Genomic DNA, 9,315 nt, shown 5'->3' on the forward strand with positions numbered 1-9,315 from the left:
TATGGGATTTTAAATGATCCTTGAAAAAATGTCAAGGTTTTAATAATAGTCTATGCTATATTAGGACTTTTATCAATTGCAAATGATTTTCTAACAAGGTCCATTGCAGACCGTATGGCTGGAAGCTATTTTGCTGAGCAGTTCTTGATTATCTGACAGTAAACTACAGGTAATGATAACAAATTCTACCTTCTTCTAACTGCACACTATGGGCCCTCTGGCATTAGCAGGTTTTGTGGCTTCAGGCACTATAAACAAATGCTAACATTGGTCAAGTGAAAATTGTGTTTGGGAAGGTATTTACAAACCTACTTGCCCAGGAGAACCGTGTTGGTCAAACCACAGTGCTACTGATGTAATCTTTTGATTCTGTGCTAATGTCTGAAGCCACCATGCCTTCCCCACGCCTGTACCTACACGCCCAAGCTGAAAACCCCAGAGGAGAGCTGTATTAGAAATGCTCCCTGATGGTTAGCTGTTGACCGGATGTCAGAAAACGCTTTCATATAAACTGTGTTCCCAAAGCTCATTTGTAAGTTGATTATTTGAAGCATGGACTGTCTTTCTAGGAGTGCATATCAGGATCAGCTGGAGAGATTCTTTCAAATTATGCTTTCTTCCCCTCTTCCTCCAGATTTGATGCCTTCCTAATAAGTTTAAGCATCACTTTTATATAAATCTACCACACTCTAGCAATTTGTTTTCCAGTTGTTTCTCATTTTTTACTCTTACGAATAAGCTGCTGTGAACATTCTTGTACAGGTCTTTTTGTAGACGTGCATTTTCATTTCTTTTGGGCCAAAATCTAGGAGTGGAATTGCTGGATCAGAGACTAACTGTAAGAAACTGCTTTTACTTTTTAAAGAGTAACAGTTGTTGTACCTTTTACATTCCATCCGCAATGTAAGAGAGTTCATATCTTTGGCAGCACTTGATACTGAAAGGCTTTTTAATTTTATTCTGGTGGATATTTCATTGTAGTTTTTAATGGGTAGCAATTTTGCTTCTGTTCATGGGTCATTTATATGTCTTCCTTTGTTGAACGTTTGTTCATTTCTTTTACCCATGTTTTATTCTTTTATCTTTTTATTATTAAGTTGTGAGGTATCTGTTTTACATATATGTTTTGGCTAATTATAATCTTTATGGTATCTTCTGATGGGTAGAGTTCTTAATTCTGATAAAGTCTATGTTTTATAAAGTTTTTAATGGTAATTTCTTTCAGTATCTTGTCTAAGAAGCTGTTAACCTAAATAATAAAACAGCCAGTTATTTTACCAGCAAAACAGTCTTCTTCGAGAATAGCAGAGAAGTACATTTCGGGATAAACAAGCTATGACAAAACCATAGGCAAATCCAACAAACAAAGGAGGCGAACCTTATTTTATGGAGAAGGAGGAAGGGGGGAGAGATTGTTTTGAATGTAAGTCCATTGGAAAAAAGTTCAGGGTCATGACAGTTTCTCATTGGCAGAGTTGCAGGGGTAGTCAAATCGACTAGTAGGAGATGCAGTGGGCCTTTTTCCCTATTGGAGCCTATAATCGGTAATTCTGTTCTGTTTCCTCTTCTCTTGGGGTCTATAATTGACAAGTCTTTCTGGAATTGACTAGAGTGGCGAGCTTTCCCTTCTAACCTCCCACCTCCATCTTAGTGAGATTTCCCTTTATATGTCACAAAATTTTACTCACCCCCAGCTTATACAGTTAATATTCTTCACACTGCATGGTTTTAGATTCAGAACTCTGAATCAGTTTTGTATATTATATGTATATTTTATATATTAGGTTGGTATATGTGAGGTAAGAAGAGAGATTCTTTTTTTTTAATCGGGATATCTGATTGTTCCTACATTGTTTATTGAAAAGATTTTTATTTTCCCCCATTTGATTGATTTGATGTCATCAATACTCATAACAAGCCACTGAGATGAAGAACTAGTAGTATTCTCTTATAGTTGAGAACACTGAGATATAAGAGCTTGAGCGACTTGTCCAGGGCCAGGCCACATAGTTAAAAGGTGACAGAGCTGAGATTCAATCTCAGGCGCTCTGACCCCAGAGTCCCCATCTCAGTTGCTTTCATGAGTTAAGAGTATTGCTTCCCACCCTGGTGAATAGATTCTGCATCAGGAATAGTGGGTAAAACGCAAATGTCTCTCTCTTTCCCCTTCTCCTGCTCTCTGCAGACACTGATTCACATAGTTCATCCCTTTTTCTTTCTTTTTTTGGCCACTACTAATCAGTCACAGGTAGATGAATCCTGTTTGTTACCCCCAAGGAGATCATCTCTGGTGACCTTTTTGCCTCAAATTCATTGTCCAAAACTGACTTACACTAGCATGGAATGAGGGAAGCAAGTGGAGATTACTGATAGATTCTGAAGGAAGGACTAGAGACACAGAATAAATGAAATGTGAGGAGAAAGAAAAGAAAATTTAAAAGGGAATTTGAGGAGGCGAAAGCCGCTTCCTCCTGCCAGGTAGTTGTCTTCACTGAGCTCATTTGTGTCTCTGCATGTAAAGCACTGAGTGGAGGCAGCGCCAGTGAGTCCTGCAGCCCAGCAAGTCTGCTCCAGGAACTGCAGGAGGCGTCGTGCAGGTTTCCCTGGGATGGATTATGACACAACTCCCAACCCAGAGAGTGCCAGGCCCTCAGGGTCTTACTGATAATGTGGCTGCCCCAGGATATGGAGGATTCTTGACCTAGGTGACAGGATATTGTGGAATCATCAATCCCTCAGTTGACTTCAGAAGTTGACCAGAAGCAGAGGTTTTAGCACTACAGGTTATATTGCTCTAGGAAGCACAGAATGGTTATTTGTGATGTAACATCTTAACCAAAGAGTTTCTGGTAGCTTTTGTTTTCATTTTTTTTTTAAGATTTTATTTTTTTATTTGACAGAGAAAGAGAGAACAAGAGCGCACAAGCAGGCAGAGCAGTAGGCAGAGGGAGAAGCAGATTCTCCCCTGGGCGGGGAGCCTGATGTGGGGCTTGACCCCAGGCCCCGGATCATGACCTGAGCCGAAGGCAGACGCTCAACTGACTGAGCCACCCAGGCACCCTTGTTTTAATTTTTTAACTGAATTTTAGAATTGCTCTTGCAAAACTTCGAACAAAGAGGACAAGGAGAAGAGATGGGCAGATTGTAAGGTGCTGTACTGTGGTGTTGCTGGTAGTTTTTGTTTTACCCCCAGAACTATTTTCAGGTTTCTTAATGTTGTATCATTTACTCACCAGAAAGGGAAACTATTTGCTAACTCATCACTGAAAACCTCCTTTTTTTTTTTAAAGATTGTATTTTTTGGGGATCCCTGGGTGGCACAGCGGTTTAGCGCCTGCCTTTGGCCCAGGGCGCGATCCTGGAGACCCGGGATCGAGTGCCACGTTGGGCTCCCGGTGCATGGAGCCTGCTTTTCCCTCTGCCTATGTCTCTGCCTCTCTCTCTCTCTCACTGTGTGCCTATCATAAATAAATAAAACAAAAAAAATTAAAAAAAAAAAAGATTGTATTTTTTCATGAGACACAGAGAGAGGCAAAGACACAGGCAGAGGGAGAAGCAGGCTCCATGCAGGGACTCGATCCCGGGACTCGGGGATCACACCCTGAGCCAAAGGCAGATGCTCATCCACTGAGCCACCCAGGTGTTCCTGAAGTCCCTAAAAACCTTTTTTTAACACTGCTTTGCTTTTCATTCCCCAGGTCTTTAAGGAGGAGAAATACTTGAAAGATGCCATGGAGTGTAGTGATGTCATTTGGCAGCGAGGTTTGCTTCGGAAGGGCTATGGGATCTGCCACGGGACAGCTGGGAATGGCTACTCTTTCCTGTCCCTGTACCATCTCACGCAGGATAAAAAGTATCTCTACCGAGCTTGCAAAGTAAGGAGTCTTTATCCAGCCAACTTTTGAATACTCCAGAGCATGCACAAAATCCAAAAATACAGCTTCTCTCCTCTTAACCTGTTTTTCTCACCTCTGTGGTCTCCCCTGTGTCTCTTGGCACAGCCATACCCCTGGCCTGTCTTTGCAATGTTGATCCCTCTCTGGTCCTCAGGAATCTTCTTCCTTGGGTTCTTGGTGAATTCGTTGTTGCCTCTTCACCAAGTGAAATCTCTGCTCTTAAATATGTTTCTCCTTAGTTTGCAGAGTGGTGTCTAGAATATGGAGCACACGGGTGCCGCATTCCTGACAGACCCTATTCTCTCTTTGAAGGTAAGAGTGAGCAGAAAACACCAGGTTTAACTCTCTGCCTGAGTGAATTTGGTCCTTCTGTGTCTCTCGGCACCGGGTCGATTACGTCTGCTCTTACTTGAGTAATAACTCCACAACTGTAAAGTAACTGTGAACGAGGTAGTTTATTGCTGAAACTTGTATTGAGTCTCTCTGCCTTACCTATATTGTGCAGCTGTTAGTGCCCTTCAAATATTTCTAAATCTTTTCATGGAGGATGCGTGCTCCACCCCACCAAAAGAAAACAAAGGTCATTTCAGCATGGACCACTTTAGGGTGTCATGAGTCATTGTCTATTTCTAATAGGTTCTAATAAGTCAGTGGTTTTCAGATTTCTTAAGCTACTAAAACCTTTTCTTCAAACAAAAAGTTATAGGGAACTTCGGGAACAACCAAAATACAGGAAAACAGCTAGTGACACACACAAAATATGAATGAATTGCAAAATCATTAAGGGAAGAAGCCAGACACAACAGGCTGTGTATCATGGGGTTCCATTCGAAGGACATTCTGAAACAGGCCAAACTAATCCATGCTGGGGATGGCGGTGGAGGTAGGCTACAGAGGAACACACAGGAACTTCTGGGGGGAGGTGATGGAAATATTCCCTATCTCTTGAGAGGAGTTTGTTTTGCACAAGTGTATGTATTTGTCAAAACTCAGAGGAGTCCCCTGGAAGACTTGTGTGTCTCGTTGCATGTAAATTTTACATCAAAAGAAAAAGTATAGGGCAGCCCGAGTGGCTCAGCAGTTTAGTGCTAGTGCCGCCTTCAGCCCAGCGCATGATCCTGGAGACCCAGGATCGAGTCCCACATTGGGCTCCCTGCATGGAGCCCGTTTCTCTCTCTGCCTGTGTCTCTGCCTTCTCTCTCTGTGTCTCTCATGAATAAATTAAGTCTTAAAAAATTTTTTTTCAAGGGTTTTTTTAAAAAAAGAAAAGAAAAAGTATAAACAAAAATCCAGTAAGGGAAGAATTGTTCTGATTGAAAAGGGAGATGAGAGGCCTGCAGGCTGGAGCCAGCTCACAGGCTTCCTCGCCCACCCTCCTGTAGGTCAGTTTAAAGCCCGATCTTAATGCAGACTGCAGTGGCCTGGGATGGGGATTTTGATGAAAACAAAGTTAAAAAAAAAAAAAAAACAAAGTTCATTTTCTTTTTTTTTTTTTTTTAAAGATTTTATTTATTTGAGAGAGAATGAGCACATGAGCAGGAGGAGGGGCAGAGACAAGCAGAGTCCCCACTGAACACAGCTCAACACAGGGCTTGATCCCTGGACTCTGAGACCATGACCTGAGCTGAAGTCAGATGCTTAACCTATTGAGCCACCCAGGCGCCCCAAAAACAAAGTTTATTTTAAAGTAGCATTTGCGCGCGCGCGCGCGCATGTGTGTGTGAATAATGGAATACTATTCAACCATAAAAAGAATGAAATCTTAACATTTGTAACAACATAGATGGAGCTAAGTGAATTCTGCTGAAGCAGAGTAAGTCAGTCAGAGAAAGACACCATGTGATTTCACTCCTATGTGGAATTTAAGAAACAGAAAAAAACAAAGGGAAAAAAGAAAGACCAAGAAACAGACTCTTAACTATAGAGAACACACTGCTGGTCACCAGAGGGAGGGGCAGGAGTGGGGGAAACAGGTGCTGGGGATGAAGGGTCCACTTGACAAGTGCTGAGTAATGTATGAAGTGTCGCATCACCGAATTGTACCTGGAGCTAACGGTGTATGTTAACTATACTGGAATGAAAACTCAAACTTTCTCAAAAATTAAAGTAGCATTCCTAAAATCTAAAGAAGATATAAAATGCAGCCTCTTGTGTGGACTAAGAATAAAGCTTTGAGAAAGGAAGGTTTTTTGTTGAAATAGGGATAGCAGCACCCATAACTATTTAGGGAGCCATTCTGTTAGGAGATTAAAGCCCAGATTTTTTTTAAAAAATAAGACAGGGAAGAAAATTTACTGTTATCTGCTGGGTGCTAATATCAGAATTTCTTCGTTCCATTTTCTGTTTATTTTTTTTTATGAAGTCATTCGTAAAGTCCTCAGTGCCTTTTCCATCAGCGTCACAGCCCCTGGTACAGGAAATGATTAAAGGTCAGTGTGTTTCCGACCATCCCTGTGTGCCCTTTAGTAAGAGGATCCACATTTACGTTGCAGGCATGGCCGGTGCCATTCACTTTCTCTCCGACATCCTGGCACCAGAGACCTCACGGTTCCCGGCCTTTGAACTTGCTCCTCCGCAGAGGGACAGAAAGATATAAAGTGACTCTCCTAAGACACCTGTTCGGACCAGAAGCCAGATTGCTCAGTGCCTGACACAGAACCAACTGTGAATCCTGAAGAAGGAAAAAAGGAGAAGCACACACCTTCCCGGGCCCCTGTGTTGCAGAGACCCTCGTGTTCGAGCATGGACGACAGAAACCATCCCATCAACGTTTTGTAGCAGTGTCCCCCTCACTGGTGTAAAATACGAATTCTTCACACCCAGCCTTCCGCAGCATTTGCATGTTTCTTGGTGTTTGTTGTCTGTAGGTGTAAGTTGTTCCAAACAGAAAGCCCTGCTCTTGCCGTGAGCCCTGAGCTGGCCGTACGCGAGAGCACGGCAGCAACCCCTTCTCTGTACATAATACCTAAAGTGAGGTGTCTTGTGTATTGGCAGGGACTAGTCAGATGGTGTCTCTCTTACCTGTCAGAAAGCTTCTCGAAGGTGATGTCCTGGTGATAACTTTGTCAGCGCTCCTGTGAGTACCGTTCAGACAAGCACGAGGCAGAGACCGTTCCAAAAGCTGAAAAGAAACAGAACAGATAAGAGGGCTTTTGCTGGAATGGCTGGGGGTGCGGGTTGAGCCGTTGCACAGCGTAGTTGAACGCTCCCACTTTGTGTCTTGTGTTCACCCTCAGTGTTTTTAAGAGACCACCGGGCATGCAGGGCAGCTCTCCCGGGGCTCCCTGTCCTCAGCACAAGTGTCGGGCCCCTGTGTGGGGCTCCCGGGGCTCCTTCGGTCCCAGCGAAGGCAGTGGGCTTGGTGGCAGAGAACGTTCAAGGGAAGCCCTTTCGTGGCCACATTGTAAGTCAAGCAGCAGTGACGAAGCATTGGAATTCTACGTTTGGTTTACGGTATTAAAATGGACGGCACCTCAATTTTATCAACATCATAACTTATTATAAGTTCAGTGTATGCAACTCCAGATGGCAATAAGCAGATAGTCAACTGTTCCCATGTCCCTACAATTAAACTTAGTGCAAAGTTTCCTGAGTTATCACACTATAAATTTGGGAGGAATACAGTCGTTTTTTTGGTCTACTTTTGGGTGATTGAAATCTCACGTTTGTTGAAACCTATTAAGCCAAAACGGGATTAGTCTGCATTTATACATAGGGAAAACGTGAACCCAGAAAGTTGTGGGTCTGACATGTTTTATGTAAAAAGATGGACATTAATTTGGGTAAGCACACCCTCATGGGGATTTCACTTTTTAGAAAATTTTGTCATCACGATACGAGTGGCCTAGGACTTTCCATGTACTTTTCCTCTTGGGAGCTAAGGCATGGGTCCTAGGAGCCTAGACAGGCTTCTCTGGCAGCGTGGTCCCTGTCTAGGAGGGACGGTCTAATCATGTGTCAGCCCTAGTTAGTTTCCACTCCTTTCATAAAGGAGCAAGAAAATCGATGTAAAAGACAAATCTCCTCACGTGTATGCAGTCCATAGGCTGCTGCTGAGCCCTGTCTGTGGGGCCGGCACCCTAACATGTGACCTTCCATCTCTAAATGATGCCTCACGGATCCCTTCATTGCAGACACTGGGGTTTTTGTTTTTGTTTTTTTATTTTTTAAGGATTTTATTTATTCATGAGAGACCCACAAAGAAAGAGGCAGAGACGCGGGCTCCCTGCAGGGAGCCCGATGCGGGGACCCAGTCCTGGGCTCCCGGGATCACGCCCTGGGCAAAGGCAGCCGCTCAACCACTGGGCCCCCAGGCAGCCCCCAGACACTGTTCCTAAGATGCTTGCCTTCTCTCAAGGTAGGCTGATGGCTTCCAGAGCATAAACGCTCATGGTCACCTGTTAGCCAGCCCCGGGGCCTGCTCCTGTGCTTCTCGGGCAGCCCACCCCCGTCGTCCTGAATGCGTTGAGGGGGGCTGTCAGGCAGGAGTGCTCACCCGACCCCACGGCCCAGCCAAACAGCACTGCTCCCTCCCTCTGCACCCTCCTCACCCAAACCACGCACACGCCAGCCCACCTCCAAGGCCTTGCCTGCCTCGGGGCTGCAGCTGAGAGCTTTGCCCCGACCTCATTCCTTCCGTAGGGGAAGCCGGTGGGACTACACGGGGGGTGCGCCCGGACACGTCCCGTACAGCCTGCCCCACCCGGAGCGCCGAAGCCCTGATCCTGGACACGTGTCTCCAGACCGGAAACAGCAGGTGACCCACTTCCCTGAGCCTCTCACCACGTATGACAATTAAGCGTTCGGCTTCCTTCTGACGAATGTACCAAGGCCACTTCCTAGCGCCTGCCCCGTGGCTGTGGCAGGACAGGCCCAGCGTCTGTCCCCGAGGGCAGGGCAGAAAACGGCAGCCCCTTCAAGGAGCAGACGGCTAGGCTCACGGTTCTAAGTGTTTGGAATTCAGATCTCGAAACCTCTCACAGTGATCCCTTGACTTGTCTGTGACCTCCAAGATGTGTCTTAATTTAAAAAATAAATGTATGCACAATCCCATTCTAAAATTTGAAAGAAAAAAAAAGGCCGATGGCCACTAAAAAGTGTGTGGGGTTCTTTGGTCTTGTTAGTAAAGAGTTTTGCGATGATGACTTGCGGGCTCCTCGTTTGTTCTCACCTCTGTGCGCATGTGAGTGAGGTTTGTTCAGGGGCATCCGTCACGGTTGCGAAGATTTCATTCTCCACTTAAACACAGGGCAGCTGCCGTCCTTACGACGTCCTGATCGTTCAGTGGAACCGTAACTGAAGGTCTCTGCCCGTGCGGCCCCTGTGAACCCCAAGGCTCCCTGAAAGCTGGACAGTGATGGTAAGAGCAGCACAGGCTCAGCTGGTGCAGAGTATGGGCCTTCTGGTGACATGTGGCGAC

The 9,315-nt window shown here is 45.0% G+C and overlaps 1 protein-coding gene across 1 annotated transcript in view; it reads left to right on the forward strand.

Moving 5' to 3' along the window:
- The window catches only part of LANCL2 (LanC like 2), a 49,599-nt gene extending 40,559 nt beyond the window's left edge, over nt 1-9,040 (forward strand). Inside the window, exons 7-9 of the mRNA XM_041723010.1 lie at nt 3,699-3,875; nt 4,136-4,208; nt 6,389-9,040. Of these exons, the coding sequence (XP_041578944.1) occupies nt 3,699-3,875; nt 4,136-4,208; nt 6,389-6,492 (354 nt within the window). The 3' untranslated portion in view covers nt 6,493-9,040. The remainder of the gene's footprint in view (nt 1-3,698; nt 3,876-4,135; nt 4,209-6,388) is intronic.
- Nucleotides 9,041-9,315: the final 275 nt, after the last annotated feature.

This window comes from Vulpes lagopus, chromosome 11 (genome assembly GCF_018345385.1).
Source record: "Vulpes lagopus strain Blue_001 chromosome 11, ASM1834538v1, whole genome shotgun sequence".
NCBI lineage: Eukaryota > Metazoa > Chordata > Mammalia > Carnivora > Canidae > Vulpes > Vulpes lagopus.